The following is a 21193-nucleotide window of genomic DNA, read 5'->3' on the forward strand; positions in this document are numbered from 1 at the left end:
GTGAGCCAAGATCACGCCACTGTACTCTAGCCTGGACAATAGAACAAGACTCCATCTCAAAAAAATAAAATAAAATAAAAATAAAGAATAAAAAAAGGATTTAAAGAAAAACAGAACCTCTTCTTTTCTGTAAGTATTTACCCAAATAGAAAAGATTTTGCCTTCAAAGCATTAACAACAACAACAACAACAAAAACTGGGTGCATTGGCAGGCAGACGGCTCAAGCCCAGGAGTTCGAGATCAGCCTGAGCAACATGGCAAAACACCGTCTCTACAAAAAAATTAGCCAGGCTTGGTGGCACACACCTGTAGTCACAGCTACTCAGGAGGCTGAAGTGGCAAGATCACTTGAATCCAGGAGGCAGAGGTTACAATAAACCAAGATCACGCCACTGCACTCCAGCCTCGGCAACAGAGGGAGATCTTGTCTCAAAAACAAAACAAACCAAACAACCTGGACTTCTGAAATTTTAAGTTCAATTCTATTTTAAGTTAAAGAACAAAATGAAGAGGCATTAATTCTTACAAATGGAAATAATGAGTTGCTTTGGTAAAAAATAAGTTGGTTTGGTTAAAAATTTTCAAAAATCCTATATATAGCAAAATCTACATTTCACTGGCCACCACCTAACTGCAACTTTGAAATTGGAGAGTGAAACTGGAATTTGGCACTAAAATCCCTGTTCTTTATCTCTGTGTAACATGGTTTGCACCAAGATAGCAAACGCTTTAAGAAAATTTAACTTTTGTCTCACATTGATCCCTCTTTTTTCATTTTACCTACCTGAGAAGAAACATGGATTCATTCAACTGACCCTCAAGAGTACTCTTAGGCCGAAACTCAGTTGGATTTTCTGTAGCAGGAAAGTAATATGTTACACAGAAAAGAACAAAAATATCATATGCAAGGCATAACATACACAAAGATTTAAAGGGACATAACATTGAAATTAGGAACTCTCTCAAACATTATAAGTAGCATGAATGTGCTCAAATAAAAGCTTACCTAGTCTGAAAGAGTGACCTAGTGGTTGACCGCTCTTGTGCCCTTTTGCTTGTCTACTCTGAGCATTCTGCAAAAGCTCCTTGGAATCTTGTGGCCCAGAACACTCCATTGTGTTTCTGCTATTATTGGAGAAAACCAACACAATCAAACTTACTTTGGAGTTCTCTATAGTTTTGTGTTAGAAGAAGAGGTTGGAGAAGATAATTAAACTACACATGACATTTAGCAAAGTTACAGAATCTCTTAACTTTATGCCTCCCTCATCCATATAGCCATCAAAGACTGGCAGGAAAGCTACGTCACTGTAGTCCCTCAAGATCCAGGCTAAGGCCAGGCGTGGTGGTGCACACCTGTAATCCCAGCACTTTGGGAGGCTGAGGCAGACGGACCGCTTGAACTCCGAAGTTCGAGATCAGCCTGGGCAACATAGTGAGAACTTGTCTCCTCTTTTTTGTTTTTAACAAATTAAAAAAAAAAAAAAAAAGATCCAGGCTGACAGACCAGGCATGGTGCTCACGCCTATAATCCTAGCACTTTGAGAGGCCATGGCAGGCAAATCACTTGAAGCCAGGAGTTTGAAACCAGCCTGGGCAAAATGGTGAAATCCTGTCTCTACTAAAAATACAATAATTAGCTGAGTGTAGTGGCGCACACCTATAGTCTCAGCTACTCAGGATGCTGAGGTGGGAGGATCATCTGAGCCCAGGGAGGTCAAGGCTGCAATGCGCCATCATTGTACCACTACACTCCTGCCTAGATGACAGAGTGAGATGTTGTCTCAAAAAAAAAAAAAAAAAAATCCAGGCTAGAACTCCATTTTGACATTTTTCTTCCCAATTACCTCATCATGTGGTAAATTACTGCTGCTCTTCAACTTTGGATCTGGGAATAACACATATTACTTTTGCTAACATTTTGTTACCCAAAACAAGTCACATGACCACACCTAACTTAAAGGGGAGAAAAAAGATCCTACCATATACTTGGGAGGTGGGAAGCCAGATGTATTTGGTAACAGAACTAATGATTATCATATTATATCAATGACTAAAGAATAACAACAGAAAATATGCAAAATTAAGAACACAAAAATATCACGAGTAAACTCCTTAAGCAACCCTTAATTAAACAAATGCTGGATTTTCTCCTACTACAAAAGCAGAGAAATTCAGGTCATAGATGTTGTATAATTAGAATAGTAATGGGCTTAAGTGTCCAGTAACTATGTCTTATACACAAAGGTAAGTGTATATACTACCTGAGACTGAGATCTTCCATGCTTGATTCCTGATCTGGTCCAGCGAAAGCTTTCTTCCAAAATGAATGCTGCAGTAGCCTTGTCCAAGTTAATCTTTAAAAAACATAAATGTTAAAACTCTACTTTAACATGATTTACCATGAAAAACTCCCAAGACATGTCCCAATTACACATATCGGATTTTACAATTTGTATCTCCTAAAGGTACATATGTACCTTTGAAATTATTTTATATTTTATTATTTCATTTTTGTATGCAATTAACCTCTTTTAGACAGCAAGATAAAAAGAAACAATTCAGAAGCCTTAAATGGTACAGAATGAAACAGTCTGATAAGTAAGGATTAGAAGTTTCAGGGTTCAAATTCCATAGAGTCTGGGTTCTTCAACCAGCGTGGGAAAAAGGGAATTGATAAATAATTTGAAATTCTAAAGTAAATATATCAGATATCTATAATCCTGTCATCCTTTATTTCACAACAGAGGCAAGATTATTTTACTACCCTGACTGACACATTTAAGTTTTGGAACTATTCTGTTAGAACTTCATTCGGGAATAAATAAGAATATCAGCCCAGGCGCGGTGGTTCACACCTGTAATCCCAGCACTTTGGGAGGCCAAGGTGGGCAGATTGCTTGAGTCCAGGATTTCAAGATCAGCCTGGACAATGTGGCAAAACCCCATCTCTACAAAAAATACAAAATTAGTTGGGTGTGCTGGCCCACACCTATAATCCCAGCTACTTGGGAGGCTGAGGTGGAAGAATCTCTTGAGCCTGGGAAGCAGAGGTTGCAGCGAGCCAAGATCACACCACTGCACTTCAGCCTGGGTGACAGAGTGAGACCCTGTCTCAGGAGGGGGTGCCAGGGCAGAGGAAGAATATCAGCTTCATAATCATATACATTCACACCTTGTTTAGGAATCAAAATAATATTACCTAGCTAGTTCACTTGCATTAAAATGACTTTAGGCTGTATTTAAAACTCAGGCTCATTTTCAAAAGATTAAGTTTCACTACTAATACAATATACCTGTAGGCATACTCACCAGAGTGGGAAAATTAAGCCTGACTGAAACTTTAAAACAAAAAAGAAAAGAATTTATAGTTGACTAATCACTCAAAACTTCTGTATTGAATAAAATTACTCCAATCAAAAGTAAAGCACAAATAATAGAATTTGCAACCACATATAATATTCCTTTACACAAAAAGCTCTTATGGTTCACTAAAAGAGAAATAAAAATAGCCAACGAAGTAAAATTTATTTTCACCCATCAAACTGACAAAAATGTAGATCAACAAGGCACACTATAGATGAGTGGGAGGGAAGGAGCTTTCTAACATATTGTTGCTGGGAGTGTAAATCAGCACATGTTCCTAGAATGTAGGAAATGTATCAAACTGTTTAAATGCTCTCAGCCTTTAGCAAGCCATTCCACTTTAAGAAACTCACATGAAAGAGATAATTACCCAAGTAAACCCAAAAACATTTTAAAAAGTCACAAAAGGATATTTACTGTAACAACGTATATAATATTACAAATCAAGAGGCATTCTAAACGTTTACTTTTTTATAGGTAATTGTATGTACATTCTACAGCCATTTAAAATGACCAAGCAGCCAGGTACAGTGGCTCACACATGTAATCCCAGCATTTTGGGAGGCCAAGGCAGGTGGAACTGCTTGAGGTCAGGAGTTCGAGACCAGCATGGCCAACATGGTGAAACCCCATTTCGACTAAAAACACAAAAATTAGCTGGGGATGGTGGCACGCACCTGAAATCCCAGTTACTCAGGAGGCTGAGGCATGAGAAACACTTGAACCCAGGAGGTGGAGGATGCAGTGAGCCAAGATTGCATCACTGCACTCCAGCCTGGGTGACAAAGCAAGACTCAGAAATGGAAATGGAAAAATATGCATAATGTACCATGAGAGAAAAAAATAGGTTATGGAGTGGTCCTGTGTAAGCAAGAAAATTATATAGCATAGGGTTATAAATGTAGGGATATGTAGATACACTCTCTTAAGTAAATTAGGTATAGTTACATCCTATCAAAAGATGTCTGAAAAACTATCCACCAAAATAACACTAATGTTGAAAGCATTCTAATGTAAGTAAAGGATGTTTGTCCTACAGCTTATACAAAAATCAGCATTTCCTTCTGCAGTTTTTAAAACATATTTAATAAAAGAGTGGACTCTTATATATGCTACACTAAATTTATTCTCCATTTTATAAACAGAACCCTCCTCCAATCCCTGCATCCCAGTTATCTAGTGACAGAACCAGAGCCAGAAATTAGTTGCCTGGGCCTCTTTCCCACTCTGGTCCACCTCCTAGCCTCCCCTACCTTGTGCCTCAACAATGATTTCTAACACTGCCATCACTGACAGAAAATTCACAAGGTGCCTATTATCCTATCACTTAATATCCCCATTATGACAGGCTTGTCATAAAAACAGGTCACATTAAATATCACTCAGTTAACAGCACCTTAACTTGACAATATCATCCCTAGGTCAATAGTCAAACAGTTTTAGCCTGAAATACAAAATACAAGAAATGGTACTTCTTGGATTCGGGAATTATAAGAAAATTTGTCAACTACTTAATACTTGAAAAGAGAAACTGACTTCAAAAATTCCTCATGATTAAATACACCTGCAAACTGAGAGAAGCACTTTTAATCCAAAGTCAGACTGCTTTAAAAAATAATAATTTGAATAACAATTTGTATATTAAGAACAGCACCATTTTAGAAGTGCATAAAAGGGGGAAAATATTCCACTATTTATTCCCATTAAAATACTGTCCCTTACTCCATTTACAGAACTCAAAAGAAAAAGAAAAAAAAATCAAAATACTGTCCCAACCTTTTTTGAGGATCTCTTTGAAGTAACCCATCAAGCAAATTAATAAAATCTGAAGAAGCTTTAGGACGAGAAGAATCTATAAACAAATTAATTTCCAAGAAAAAATGGTAAGTAGTAAATACATATCAATTTTATTTTTATCTCTTACATCAACATTTAAAGTAATAGTATTTTAAACACATAAATTATTATTAAGAGAACTCTAAATCCATTAACAACAATTATATCCTCCATTTAATGGGGCAGGATGGGGAGGTACAGAACACAAAGATTAAAAACATATTTTCCTAGATCACAAAAAGGAAATGTAAATCTCAAAAACTAAGTCTTAACAAACCTCTAAGCCTTCTCTTCACTGAACAATCCCAATAAGAATTACCAGCTTAACAAACTCAAACACTTGTCTTCAACTATTTTGGGGGGGTTTTTTGAGATAGAGTCTCGCTCTGTCACCCAGGCTGGAGTGCAGCGGCACGATCATGGTTCACTCCAGCCTCTACCTCTCAGGCTCAAGTGATCCTCTCACTCCAGCCTCCAGAGTAGCTGGGACTACAGGCATGCACCACCATGCCTAACTTTTGTTTATTTTTTGTAGAGATGGGGTCTCACTATGCTGCCTAAGTTAGTCTCAAACTCCTGGGCTTCAGTGATCCACCTGCCTTGGATCTCCTAAAGTGCTGGGATTACAAGTGTGAACCACTAAGCTCAGCTCCAAATTTTTTTTCTTTTTGAGAAGGAGTTTCACTCTTGTTGCCCAGGCTGGAGTGCAATGGTGTGATCTCGGTTCACTGCAACCTCTGCTTCCCAGGTACATGCGATTCTCCTGTCTCAGCCTCCCAAGTAGCTCGGATTACAGGCATGTGTCACCATGCCTGGCTAATTTTTTTATATTTAGTAGAGACGGGGTTTCACCATGATAGTCAGGCTGGTCATGAACTCGTGACCTCAGGCAATCCACCCACCTCGGCCTCCCAAAGTGCTAGGATTACAGGTGTGTGCCACCATGTTCAGCCCTAATTAACTATTAATTATACCTTATTCTTTGAAGTATTCCTAACTTGAACAACTTTGCATTACAAAGTACTATGATTAGAATATTTGCAATCCCTCTTTTAAGATTTTTAACAGAAATAAGAAGCATTATATTATGATACTGTCCAATACCACTAATCTCAAAATGTTTTGTCTTTTTAAATTAGTTATATACCATATCCAGGTCATCAGTCTATGGTTAAAAGTAGTAGTAATGGCCACACATTGTGGCTCATACTTGAAATCCCAGCACTCTGGGAGGCCAAGGCAGGCGGCTCAATCAAGGCCAGGAGTTCAGGACAAGCTAGGCAACATAGCAAGATCCTGTCTCCACAAAAAAATTTTAAAATTAGCCATTCCCAGTGGTGTGCGCCTGCAGTCCCAGCTACTCGGGAGGCTGACTGCACCACTGCACTCCAGCCTGAGTGACACAGCAGAACCCTGTTCTCTTTAAAAAAATAATAATAATAATAAAATAATAATAATAAATATATACATATATACACAGCACTAATTTTTGCAGAATCCTGTTTTCATTTATGTGTCGTAAGATAAACTTTAACAATGTATAGCAAAATGTTTTACTGCATTTGTGTCTTCTTTTTTCTTTCCTTAAAAATTATTGCTGATAGATCATTACATTAACCACAATTTATATGATTAAAGTTCCAACACTTTAAAAATACTACAACTGTATCTAATTTTAAAGATTTTTAGGCCGGGTGCAGTGGCTCATGCCTGTAATCCCAGCACTTTGGGAGGCTGAGGTGGGTGGATCATGAGGTCGGGAGTTCGAGACCAGCCTGACCAAGATGGTGAAACCCCGTCTCTACTAAAAAACAAAACCAAAAAATTAGCCGGGTGCCGTGGCAGGCACCTGTAATCCCAGCTACTCGGAAGGCTGAGGCAGGAGAATGGCTTGAACCCAGGAGGCAGAGGTTGCAGTGAGCCAAGATCACGCCACTGCATTCCAGCCTGGGCAACAGAGTGAGACTCTGTCTCAAAAATAAATAAATAAATATATATATATATAAAATAAAGATTTTTAAAACTCATAAGGGTAGCATTCTGATTGATCAGGATAAGGAAACGGCGGATTTGTTCCAACAGGAGATAGAAATAACCACATGGGATATGACTACAAAGTAAATGATACATACAAAAAGTAATGTCACATGAGTGTTTAAGTTTCTTAAGTCTTTAAGCCATACTTTTTGTGATATAGATGTACAAAATAATTTGTTTTTAAATGAGGGAAATCTATTAGTACTTTGTTCTCTGTTTTAGCATCTTTAAAAAATGTCAAAGGAAATACTAACATTTCTAAAAATATCAACTTGGGATCATTTATAAAAGGTAACTTTGGGGAGTTACGAATCAATAAAAGCAAACTTTGGATAAAGGTACACCTTTAATCAGTGGAAAATGTAAATTAATTCCATTTTTATCATAAGAAATCTTACCTTTTGGAATAGGTGGCAAAGGATCTTCACATAAGATCTTTTCAGTTAATTCTGAAATACTTTCTGAGAAGAATGGAGGTTTTCCTGAAATCATATGAAAACTTGAAAAATTAAAGAAGTCTGCTATCACCAATAATTCTCATCTCCACTACAGATATTTCAAGATTATACAACTTCTAGAAAAAATATACAGGAATAGCTAATGCCTAGTACGTACCAGGCACTGCCTATATAATTTATATTTCTCTTAATTCAAAACGTATTATCATCCTAACAAATACACAAACACACATATGGACCACTACTATGAACCAATGGGTGTATAGGCCATTCAACGCATCTGAATAATACACAGTTGCAAGGCATCTTTACAAAAATTTCTAATCATCACAGTTTTTGAGTTAAGCACATTTCAGCATTCCAGATTATCATGAAAAACTACCTATTTGTCAAGAAGTTTCTAGGAATCTGCATATGCCTAGATACCAAGCAACTCAGCCAAAATCAGTATATATAAAAATTTAATAAGGTCGGCCGGGCGCGGTGGCTCAAGCCTGGAATCCCAGCACTTTGGGAGGCCGAGACGGGTGGATCACGAGGTCAGGAGATCGAGACCAGCCTGGCTAACACGGTGAAACCCCGTCTCTACTAAAAAAAATACAAAAAACTAGCCGGGCGAGGTGGCGGGCGCCTGTAGTCCCAGCTACTTGGGAGGCTGAGGCAGGAGAATGGCGTAAACCCGGGAGGCGGAGCTTGCAGTGAGCTGAGATCCGGCCACTATGCTCCAGCCTGGGGGACAGAGCTGAGACTCCGTCTCAAAAAAAAAAAAAAAAAATTTAATAAGGTCACAGGTTTTTTGCCCAGGCATAGTGGCTCATGCCTATAATCCCAGAGCTTTGGGAGGCCTAAGTAGGCAGATCACTTGAGGTCAGGCATTCAAGACCAGCCTGGTCAACATGGTGAGATCCTGTCTCTACTAAAAATACAAAACATTGCCTGGCATAGTGGTGGGCAACTGTAAGCCCAGCTACTCAGGAAGCTGAGGCACGAGAATGGCTTGAACCCAAGAGGCAGAGGCTGCAGTGAGCTGAGATCGTGTCACTGCACTCCAGACTGGGTGACAGTGCGAGACTGTCTCAAAATTTTTAAAAATCAAGTTTTTTAACATCTTGTAAGTAAAACATCTGCAAACTACAGACTTAACCTGGTTTTATTTTAGTCATATCTGATTTTATACCTATTCAGGAAACAATTACCTGAAAACATTTCATAAAGCAGACAGCCCAAAGACCAGAGGTCACTGGAGATGGAAAAGTCAGCACCCCTCACAACTTCTGGTGCTGTATATATAGGAGATCCTAAAAGCAAAGTATGGAGAACAGCTCTGTTAGGCATTTGTATTGCTGCCAATGTGAACCTACCTAGGAAAGATCTGGTGAGATGAAAAAGGGCAGGAGAAAAACATACGCATGAATAAAACTTCATGTGCATTTCACATTTTTAAGTGTTTTCTAATTTTAAGGTTACATTTTGCAAAGGATGTGTGTGAATATAAAAAGGTATTTAAAATCTACCTGAGAGGTATGGCACATTCAGCTACATTCTTCTTTTAAATTTCAATTAGAATAGTTCAAGTTAAACCTTAAATGTAACAACCCCAACATCCCACTGGCTTAACAGCAAAGGTTTATCTATCACTAAATATGTCCATAACAAATCTACCAAGAAGCTCTGATCCTCATAGTCACTCAAAGACCCTGGCTGATAGAGGTTCCAACTCCACTCATGCTTCCTCAATTGGAGGCAGGGAGAAAGAATATAGCTAACTGAACACTGGCTCCTAAAATTCCCATCTCAAAGTTACTCACATCACTTCTGCTCACACTTAGTTGGCTTTGACCAGGGGGAGGATGCAATCCTACCATCTATCCAGGAGAATAGGAAATATTTAGTGAAAAGCACTCATGTGTGCCACATATACTTTATACAAAGTTTAATATTACATAGAAATCCCATATTTTAGAGCCAGAAAGTTCCCTTATTCACTGACAAGAGAAATGGAAGCTTTAGAGGGATACTTAACCTCCAGTAAATCACACAGCTAGGCAGTTGCAGAGCACCCACCAAGACCCAGGGACCTTGTCTCTCCCTGGTGCACAGTCTGTGCATTCCATCTAACAAACTCCCACCTCCCAGTGAGAATCTCTTCCCCAGGAAGTAAGTAACCTCCAATGATTTGGAAACAAAATTCCACTGAGGTAAGCCTTCCAGCAAATCCTATCTCCAGAGCCCATCACAGCCAGATCAGCAGCTTTGTGTGCCCTGATGCGTGACTACAAAGTTCTCCCATGGAGCATTTTTGCTATGCTATCACATTTCGCACACATCGATGGAAGGTGTATTTGCCTGCACTAGCTGCTGAGGAAACACAAATAACACCCATGGAATGCCCTTGCACTCTGCCCAATACTTAATAGATGTTTAATTAATATTTGTTGAATATGAATGTTTGTCTTCCCATCCTTATTTCCAGTACCTAGAACGTGGGTAAACTAGTCAAATTAAGAAATAAATGTGGATCAGGCTCACACCTGTAATCCCAACACTTTGGGAGGCTGAGGCAGGCAGATTACTTGAGGCCAGAAGTTCAAGACCAGCCTGACCAACCTGGTGAAACCCCATCTCTACTAAAACTACAAAAATTAGCTGGATGTGGTAGAGGGCACCTGTAATCCCAGCTACACGGGAGGCTGAGGCCATTCAAAAATCACTTGAATCTAGCAGGCAAAGGTTGCAGTGAGCCAAGATCATGCCACTGCTCTCCAGCTTGTGTAACAAAGCAAGACTCTGTCTCAAAAAAATAAACAAATGAGGGCCGGGGGCAGTGGCTCACGCCTGTAATCCCAGCACTTTGGAAGGCCGAGGTGGGCGGATCATGAGGTCAGGAGATTAAGTCTTGGCTAACACAGTAAAATCCCGTCTCTACTAAAAAAAAATACAAAAAATTAGCCAGGTGTGGTGGCAGGCACCTGTTGTCCCAGCTACTCGGGAGGCTGAGGCAGGAGAATGGCGTGAAACCAGGAGGCGGAGCTTGCAGTGAGCTGAGATCCGGCCAATGCACTCCAGCCTGGGTGACAGAGCGAGACTCCGTCTCAAAAAAAAAAAAAAAAAACACACACACACACACACAAAATTAGCTGGGCATTGTGGTACATGCCTGTAATCCCAGCTACTTGGGAGGCTGAGGCAGGAGAATCACTTGAACCCGGGAGGCAGAGGTTGCAGTGGCTCACCCTTGTAATGCTAGCACTTTGGGAGGCCGAGGCAGGTGAATCACCCAAGGTCAGGAGTTCGAGACCAGCCTGGCCAAGATAGTGAAACCCCGTCTCTATGAAAAATACAAAAAAAATTAGCCAGCCATGGCGCCTGTAACCCCAGCTACTCAGGAGGCTGAGGCAGGAGAACTGTTTGAACCTGGGAGGCAGAGGTTGCATTGAGCCAAGATCACACCATTGCACTCCAGCCTGTAATCCCAGTTACTTGGGAGGCTGAGGCCAGAGAATTGCTTGAATCCGGAGGCAGAGGTTGCGGTGAGCTGACATCACACCACTGCACTCCAGCTTGGGCAACAGATCAAGACTCCATCTCAAAACAAACAAAATAAACAAACAAAAAGAATCCCTGAACCAACGTCGACCACTAGAGTGTTCTCAGGAATAGGCCTGCCTTAGTGTCCCCTCCAAGCTTAGTCACTAGCTAGGTACAGTCATGAGAACTGTGGCCTCAGAGCAAAAGCACTGATGGATTTCTTCAAGTAGTTGGAGGCCTTGGTCAGTTGTACCTGCAACTGAAGGACAGTGAAGCACAATCTTGTGGGCACCACAAGAACAGAGAGGAAATCCTGGACCAGATCGTGGAACTTGAACCCTAACCTGTAGGTAGGGGATTCTAAATTTGAAACTGTTTTCATAAATCAGCCCAGATTTCTAATTTCTCTCAATCAATCAACAAGACTGAGACAAAATTGAGCCGAGTTCGACATAACCCCCATCAATCCCTCTTAAACTGGGCCTTATTGATTTATATAACTTTTCCGTCCCTGAATTTGGGAACTATGATCCAGACAACCCCTATCTTTACACAGGAAATTAAAACTCCTAGCACCTATGTGATACTACTCTGAAGGTTACAAAGAAGCAAAGACAGAACTAGAATCCAGATGTCCTTATGAGAAGCTCTTTTCAATATTACTTTTATGCAGCCTAACCAAACTGTTTGCCCTAACATCAGCATCAATGTTAACGTGGCTGTACACCACCACTGACCAATCACCAACCCCATCACAGTACCCAAGTAGTCAAATATGTCAAAAGGTAGCGTGATTTTTTCATGTGCCTTGTTCACCACCACACTTAGACCGTGAATTCTCCAAGTCTCCAGAAAAACAGAAGTGGTTTTACACTCTATTTTCATCTTAATGCCACAGGGATGTGAAGGTTAACTGCCTGTGAAGTACCTGATCCCCAAAGGTCAGGACTGATTCTGCCCTGCTGGTTACGAAAGTGTCCTCTACCCTTGGCCAAACAGACTAACCTGCCCCATCATAGAAATTGTTCTTAGATTAAGTTCAGAAGTATGCATCACTGCTAGAACGTCTGACCTATTTCTCCACAACACAGCTCTCTTCCCCTTACTAAATATGCATTTATACTAAAATATACCATTGACCTTGTTTTCTATAATAAAATTATACACAATAATTCAGAACTTCATATCCTACTAACATAGACCACAATAGTCATTTTCATAGAATACTGATAATTCTATGGAATGCAATTTGAGGACATTAAAAGCCTTCTTCTTGGGCATGAAATCTTACCACATGCAAGCCTGGCCCTGAAAGTATAATTTCCTTTAGTCCTATTTACGGGGCCTATGATTAACCTGCTGCTCCCCATCCTCTTCCCTCATCCCTGGGTCACATGACTACCAAGTCCAAGGATGTCTGCCACCTTCTCGCATCGTGCCCTTTCCTACAACTGCCACCAAACTCAGCTGACAGCACTATGAGTATCACAGAGCTTCAATGGCCCAAAGTCTCAAGTACCTGAACACGGAACCTGAGGAGGAAAGATCTTTAGCACTTCCCCCAAAAGGTATAAGAAACATTACTTCAGACTCCCCCCTCAAGTATAGCAATGTTAACACCCCCAGCCCCATCTCACATGCCAAGAATACACCCTAGAAATTTGCTTCAGGGATGCTGGCAAGATAGCTGAATAGGAACAGCTCCAGTCTGCAGCTCTCAGTGAGATCAATGCAGAAGGCAGGTGATTTATGCATTTCCAACTGAGGTACCCAGTTCATCTCATTAGGACTGGTTGGACAGTGGGTGCAGCCCACAGAGGGCAAGGCGAAGCAGGGTGGGGCGTCGCCTCACCCGGGAAGCGCTAGGGGTCAGGGAACTCCCTCTTCTAGCCAAGGGAAGCTATGAAGGATTGTGCCGTGACGAACAGTGCACTCCTACTGTACTTTTCCAACGGTCTTCCCAACCCACAGACCAGGAGATTCCCTCTGGTGCCTATGCCACCAGGGCCCTGGGTTTCAAGTACAAAACTGGGTGGCCATTTGGGCAGACACCAACTAGGTGCAGGAGTTTTTTTTTTCATACCCCAGTGATACCTGGAAGGCCAGAGAGACACAGGACCAATCACTCCTCTGAAAAGGGGGCTGAAGCCAGGGAGTCACGTGGTCTGGCTCAGCAGGTCCCACCCCCACAGAGCCCAACAAGCTAAGATCCACTGGCTTGAAATTCTCACTGCCAGCGCAGCAGTCTGAAGTCGACCTGCGATGCTCGAGCTTGGTGCAGGGAAGGGCATCCACATTGCTGAGGCTTAAGTAGGCAGTTTTACCCTCACAGTGTAAACAAAGCCACATGGAAGTTCGAACTAGGTGGAGTCCGCTGTGGCCGGACTGCCTCTCTAGATTCCTCCTCTTTGGGCAGTGCATCTGCAGCAGCCCCAATCAGATGCATATACATAAAACTCCCATCTCCCTGGGACAGAGCACCTGGGGCAAGGGGAGGTTGTGGGAGCAGGCTCAGTAGACTTAAACGCCCCTGTCTAATGGCTCTGAAGAAAGCAGCGGATCTCCCAGCACAGCGTTCAAGCTCTGCTAAAGGTCAGACTGCCTCCTCAAGTGGGTCCCTGACCCTTGTGTCTCCTAATTGGGAGATACTTCCCAGTAGGGGCCCGCAGACACCTCATACAGGAGAGCTCCAGCTAGCATCTGGCAGGTGCCCCTCCGGGACGAAGCTCCCAGAGGAAGGAACAGGCAGCAATCTTTGCTGTTCTGCAGCCTCTGCTGGTGATACCCAGGCAAACAGGGTCTGGAGTGGACCTCCAGCAAACTCCAGCAGACCTGAAGCAGAGGGGCCTGACAGTTAGAAGGAAAACTAACAAACAGAAAGGAATAGCATCAATATCAACAAAAAGGATGTCCACTCAGAGACCCCATCCAAAAGTCACCAACATCAAACACCAAAGGTAGATAAAAGGTAGATAGATAAAGATGGAGAGAAACCAGGGCAAAAAGGCTGAAAATTCCAAAAACCAGAACGCCTCTTCTCCTCCAAAGGATCACAACTCCTCACCAGCAAGGGAACAAAACTGGATAGAGAATGAGTTTGACAAATGGACAGAAGTAGGCTACAGAAGGTGGGTAATAACAAACTCCTCCAAGCTAAAGGAGCATGTTCTAACCTAATGCAAGGAAGATAAGAACCTTGAAAAAAGGTTAGAGGAATTGCTAACTAAAATAACCAGTTTAGAGAAGAACATAAATGACCTGATGGAGCTGAAAAACACAGTACAAGAACTTCGTGAAGCACACACAAGTATCAATAGCCGAATCGATCAAGTGGAAGAAAGGATATCAGAAATTGAAGATCAACTTAATGAAATAAAGTGAAAAGACAAGGTTAGAGAAAAAAGAGTGAAAAGGAACAAAGCATCCAAGAAATATGGGACTATGTGAAAGACCAAATCTACGTTTGATTGATGTACCTGAAAGTGACGGAGAGAATGGAACCAAGTTGGAAAACACAGGAGATACTATCCAGGAGAACTTCCCCAACCTAGTAAGACAGGCAAACACTCAAATTCAGGAAATACAGAGAACACTACAAATATACTCCTCAAGAAGAGCAACCCCAAGACACATAATTGTCAGATTCACCAAGGTTAAAATGATGGAAAAGGCTGGGCGCGGTGGCTCACGCCTGTAGTCCCAGCACTTTGGGAGGCCGAGGCAGGTGGATCACAAGGTTAGGAGATCAAGACCATCCTGGCTAACACGGTGAAACCCCATCTCTACTAAAAATACAAAAAATTAGCCGGGCATGGTGGCAGGTGCCTGTAGTCCCAGCTACTCTGGAGGCTAAGGCAGGAGAATGGCGTGAACCTAGGAGGCGAAGCTTACAGTGAGCCGAGATCGCGCCACTGCACTCCAGCCTGGACGACAGAGCAAGACTCCGTCTCAAAGAAAAAAAAAAAAAAAGATGGAAAAAATGTTAAGAGCAGCCAGAGAGAAACATTGGGTTACCCATGAAGGGAAGCTCATCAGACTAACAGCGGATCTCTCAGAAGAAACCCCACAAGCCAGAAGAGAGTGAGGGCAAATATTCAACATTCTTAAAGAAAAGAATTTTCAACCCAGAATTTCATATCCAGCCAAACTAAGCTTCACAAGCAAAGGAGAAATAAAATCCTTTATAGACAAATAAATGCTGAGAGATCTTCTCACAACCAGGCCTGCCTTACAAGAGCTCCTGAAGGAAGAACTAAACATGGAAAGGAAAAACTGGTACCAGCCACTGCAAAAACATACCAAATTGTAAAGACCATCGACCCTATTAATAAACTGCACCAACTAACGGGCAAAATAACCAGCTAGCATCATAATGACAGGATCAAATTCACCCATAACAATATTAACCTTAAATGTAAACAAGCTAAATGCCCCAATTAAAAAGACACAGACTTACAAATTGAATAAAGAGTCAAGACCTATCAGTGTGCTATATTCAGAAGATCCATCTCACATGCAGAGACACACATAAGCTCAAAATAAAGGGATGGAGGAATATTTACCATGCAAATGGAAAGCGAAAAAAAAAAAAGCAGGGGTTGCAATCCTGGTCTCTGATAAAACAGACTTTAAACCAACAAAGATCAAAAGAGACAAAGAGGGCCATTACATAATTGTAAAGGAATCAATGCAACAAGAAGAGCTGACTCTCCTAAATATATATGCACCCAATACAGGAGTATCCAGATTCATAAAGCAAGTTCTTAGAGACCTACAAAGAGACGTAGACTCCCACACAATAATAATGGGAGACTTTAACACCCTATTGTCAATATTAGATCAACAAGACAGAAAATTACAACGATATTCAGGACTTGAACTCAGCTCCAAGGGGACCTAATAGACACCTATAGAACTCTCCACCCCAAATCAACAGAATATACATTCTTCTCAGCACCACATCACACTTACTCTAAAATCAACCAGATAATTGGAAGTAAAACACTCCTCAGCAAATACAAAAGAATGGAAATCATAACAAACAGTCTCTCAGACCACAGTGCAATAAATAGGAACTCAGGATTAAGAGACTCACTTAAAACCACACAACTACATGGAAACTGAATAACCTGCTCCTGAATGACTACTGGGTACATAACGAAATGAAGGCAGAAATAAAGAACTTCTTTGAAATCAATGAGAACAAAGACACAATGTACCAGAATCTCTGGGACACATTTAAAGCTGTGTCTAGAGGAAAATTTACTGCACTAAATGCCCACAAGAGAAAGTAGGAAAGATCTAAAATTGACACCCTAACATCACAATTAGAAGAACTAGAGAAGAACAAACAAATTCAAAACCTAGCAGAAGACAGGAAATAACTAATTTCAGAGCAGAACTGAAGGAGATAAAGACACAAAAAACCCTTCAAAAAAAAAATCAATGAATCTAGGAGCTGTTTTCTTTTTAAATGATCAACAAAATAGATCGCTAGCAAAACTAATAAAGAAGAGAAAAGAAACAAATAGATGCAATAAAAAATGATAAAGGAGATATTACCACTGATCCCACAGAAATACAAACTACCATCAGAGAATACTATGAACACCTCTACACCAATAAACTAGAAAATCTAGAAGAAATGGATAAATTCCTGGACATATACACGCTCCCACATCTAAACCAGGAAGAAGTCGAATCATTGAATAGACCAATAACAAGTTCTGAAATTGAGGCAGTAATTAATAGCCTACCAATCAAAAAAAGTCCAGGACCAGATGGATTCACAGCCGAATCCTACCAGAGGTACAAAGAAGGGCTGATAACATTCCTTCTGAAACTATTCCAAACAACAGAAAAAGAGGGAATCCTCCCTAACTCATCTTATGAGGCCAGCATCATCCTGATACCAAAGCCTGGCAGAGATACACCAACAACAACAAAAAAAAATTTCTGGCCAATATCCCTGATAAACATCAATGCGAAAATCCTTAATAAAATACTGGCAAACCGAATCCAGCAGCACATCAAAAAGCTTATCCATCATGATCAAGTCAGCTTTATCCCTGGGATGCAGGGCTGGTTCAACATACACAAATCAATAAACGTAATCCATCACATAAACAAAACCAATGACAAAAACCACATGATTATCTCAACAGATGCAGAAAAGGTCTTCGACAAAATTCAACACCCCTTCATGCTAAAAACTCTCAATAAACTAGGTATCGATGGAATGTATCTCAAAATAATAAGAGTTATTTATGACAAACCCACAGCCAATATCATACTGAATGGACAAAAACGGGAAGCATTCTCTTTGAAATCCGGCACAAGACAAGGATGCCCTCTCTCACCACTCCTATTCAATGTAGTATCTGAAGCTCTGGCCAGGGCAATCAGGCAAGAGAAAGAAATAAAGGTATTCAAATAGGTAGAGAGGAAGTCAAATTGTCTCTGTTTGCAGATGACATGATGGTATATTTAGAAAATTCCATCGTCTCAGCCCAAAACCTCCTAAAGCTGATAAGCAACTTCAGCAAAGTCTCAGGATACAAAATCAATGTGCAAAAATCACAAGCATTCCTATACCAATAATAAACAAACGGAGAGCCAAATTATGAGTGAACTCCCATTCACAATTGCTACAAAGAGAATAAAATACCTTGGAATATAACTTACAAGGGATGTGAAGGACCTCTTCAAGGAGAACTACAAATCTCTGCTCAAGGAAATAAGAGAGGACACAAACAACTGGAAAAACATTCCATCCTCATGGATAGGAAGAATCAATATCATGAAAATGGCCATATTGTCCAAAGTAATTTATAGATTCAGAGCTATCCCCACCAAGCTACCATTGACTTTCTTCACAGAATTGGAAAAAACTACTTTAAATTTCATATGGAAACAAAAAAGAGTCCACATAGCCAAGAAAATCCTAAGCAAAAAGAACAAAACTGGAGACATCACACTACCTAACCTCAAACTATACTACAAGGCCACAGTAACCAAAACAGCATGGTACTGATACAAAAACAGATCAATGGAACAGAACAGAGACCTCAAAATAGATATCTACAACCGTCTGATCTTTGACAAACCTGACAAAAACAATCAACGGGGAAAGGATTCCCTATTTAATAAATAGTGTTGGGAAAACTGGCTAGCCATATGCAGAAAAATGAAACTGGACCCCTTCCTTTTACCTTATACAAAAATTAACTCAAGATGGATTAAAGACTTAAATGTAAGACCTAAAACCATAAAAACTCTAGAAGAAAACCTAGGCAATACCACTCAGGATACAGGCATGGGCAAAGACTTCATGACAAAAACACCAAAAGTAATGGCAGCAAAAGTCAAAATTGACAAATGGGATCTAATTAAACGAAAGAGCTTCTGCACAGCAAAATAAACTAGCATCAGAATGAACAGGCAACCTACAGAATGGTAGAAAATGTCTGCAATCTACCCATCTGACAAAGATCTAATATCCAGAATCTACAAAAAACTTAAATTTACAAAAAAGCAAATAACCCCATCAAAAAGTGGGCAAAGGATATGAACAGACACTTCTCTAAAGAAGACATTTATGCAGCCAACAAACATATGAAAAAAAACTCAACATCACTGATCATTAGAGAAATGCAAATCAAAACCACAATGAGATACCATCTCACACCAGTCAGAATGGCAATTATTAAAAAGTCAAGAAACAAAAATGCTGGCAAGGCTGTAGAGAAATAGAACGGTTTTGGACTGTTGGTGGGAATGTAGATTGATTCAACCATTGTGGAGGACAATTCCTCAGGGATCTAGAACCAGAAATACCATTTGACCCAGCAATCCCATTACTGGGTATACACCCAAAGGAATATAAATCATTCTACTATAAAGACACATGCACACGTATGTTTATTGCAGCACTATTCACAATAGCAAAGACGTGGAACCAACCCAAATGCCCATCAATGATAGACTGGATAAAGAAAATGTGGCACATATACACGATGGAATACTATGCAGCCATAAAAAAGGATGAGTTCATGTCCTTTGCAGGGACATGGATGAAGCTGGAAACCATCATTCTCAGCAAACTAACACAAGAACAGAAAACCAAACACTCTCATTCGTAAGTGGGAGTTGAACAATGAGAACACATGGACACAGGGAGGGGAACATCACACACCGGGGCCTGTCAGGGGGTGGGGGGGCTAAAGGAGGGATAGTATTAGGAGAAATACCTAATGTAGATGACGGCTTGATGGGTGCAGCAAACCACCATGGCGTGTGTATACTTATGTAACAAACCTGCACATTCTGCACATGTATCCCAGAACTTAAATTTAAAAAAAAAAAAAAAGAAAGAAATATGTTTCAACTACAGAATATCATTCACTCAACTAATTTCTATTGAACCACTAATGTTCCAGGCACCATTCCCCTCCTATGTGCTAATGAGTGCTTAGTAAAACATAAAGCTGAGGACAAAATGCAGGCTTTGTTAAGGTTCCCCAGGCCTTACAGAGTAGATCCACATTGAATACTTTAGGCCATGGATAAAGCCATTCCTATGTCCAGACTATGTCTGCTGGTCATTACCATTTTCAATATGTCATGTGAGTGGCAAAACAAAAGACTGACATTGTCTCCTAAATACAAGACTTGCATGGTCCACAACTAGAGTTACGATCTTTAAGTATTCCAGGTCCACATACCTTTGACTCTACTTTTCATGCTTTTCTTCAGGACATTTTCCCCGCTATCACCTCCTCCTTCCTCTGCTGCCACCAAAGCAAAGAACTCTTCCAAATTTTCACCTTCCACTTTTGCCAAGCAAAAGTTGCTAAACTTCAGTGTGCCAGGCCCTTCCAAGAGTATCTATGAAGATCAAATAAATGTTTTCAGAAGAAAAATCAACTTAATTTGTACATATATCAGTACCTCTTATAATTGCACTAAAGAACTTTTGAGCATTGCTATTCTTTCTCCATCAGAACTCAGAAAAATAAATGCTTATAATTTTTTTAAAAAGCTAAAGAAAAATAAATCCAACTTTTTAATAATCAAATACAAAATTAAATTGTTCATTCTCAGATCTATATAATGAACTCATCATATAACCAAAGTGGAAAACTTCAGGTTTGGGGAAAGATAAACAATGATGAAAATAAAACAATCTGCACTTGCCAAGCCTCAGTGTCAGCTCTAACAGGATTTGAAAACCCAGCTGCCTGAGGTGTTGTTTATTCAAGTGAGGAAGCATAATGTAGAGTTAAGATTAAAGTTGAAGATCTGGATTTTACACCCAGGTCCACCATTTACTTGCTGTCTGACCTTGAAGAACATATTTAACCTTTCTAATCCCCAATCTCTTCACCTATAAAATGGGAAAAATAATACCAAACTCTTCAGACTGTTGTAAGGATTAATCGAAGTTATACAAGTAAAGGGTTTGTAACAGTCGCTGGCATGTGACAAATGCTCAAGTCTGCTAATATAATTTGTGATTAGAATCTATGGATTGCTGAAAACATGCCAGGAACTACTGTTCTGTTGCTTTTACCATTTCCTCTATTAAAAGTATTTCTAGATAGGTACAATGGGTCAGGTGGCTTTGTGGTTTTTCAAGGCTATGTAGGGTCAAGTGCGGTGGCTCACACCTGTAATCCCAGCACTTTGGAAGGCTGAGGCGGGCAGATCACTTGGGGCCACGAGTTCGAGACCAGCCTGGCCAACATGGTGAAACCCCATCTCTACTCAAAATACAAAAATTAGCTGCGCATGGTGGCGGGCGCCTATAATCCCAGCTACTCAGGAGGCTGAGGCATGAGAATCACTTCAACCTGGGAAGCGGAGGTTGCAGTGAGCCAAGGTTGTGCCACTGCACTCCATTCTGCATGACAGCGAGACCCTGTCTCAAAAATATAAAATTAAAATAAAGGCAATGTGAAGTTAACTC

General features: G+C 40.5%; 1 protein-coding gene across 9 annotated transcripts in view; it reads right to left on the reverse strand.

The window, feature by feature from the left end:
* The window catches only part of LOC105480615 (unc-51 like kinase 4), a 682911-nt gene that overhangs the window by 627027 nt on the left and 34691 nt on the right, over positions 1 to 21193 (reverse strand). For 8 of the 9 annotated variants that reach the window (XR_011619999.1, XR_011620000.1, XM_071091487.1 and 5 more), the window contains exons 5-11: positions 19950 to 20112; positions 8895 to 8996; positions 7639 to 7722; positions 5144 to 5219; positions 2266 to 2358; positions 1008 to 1126; positions 786 to 855 (exon numbers count right to left, since the gene is read on the reverse strand). Coding sequence is in view for 7 of the 9 variants with exons in the window: in XM_071091487.1 (XP_070947588.1) it covers positions 786 to 855; positions 1008 to 1126; positions 2266 to 2358; positions 5144 to 5219; positions 7639 to 7722; positions 8895 to 8996; positions 19950 to 20112 (707 nt within the window). In the remaining 2 variants the exon portion in view is untranslated. The remainder of the gene's footprint in view (positions 1 to 785; positions 856 to 1007; positions 1127 to 2265; positions 2359 to 5143; positions 5220 to 7638; positions 7723 to 8894; positions 8997 to 19949; positions 20113 to 21193) is intronic. The other variant, XM_071091486.1, reaches the window with a different exon arrangement.

This window comes from Macaca nemestrina, chromosome 2, assembly GCF_043159975.1.
Source record: "Macaca nemestrina isolate mMacNem1 chromosome 2, mMacNem.hap1, whole genome shotgun sequence".
Taxonomy (NCBI): Eukaryota; Metazoa; Chordata; class Mammalia; order Primates; family Cercopithecidae; genus Macaca; species Macaca nemestrina.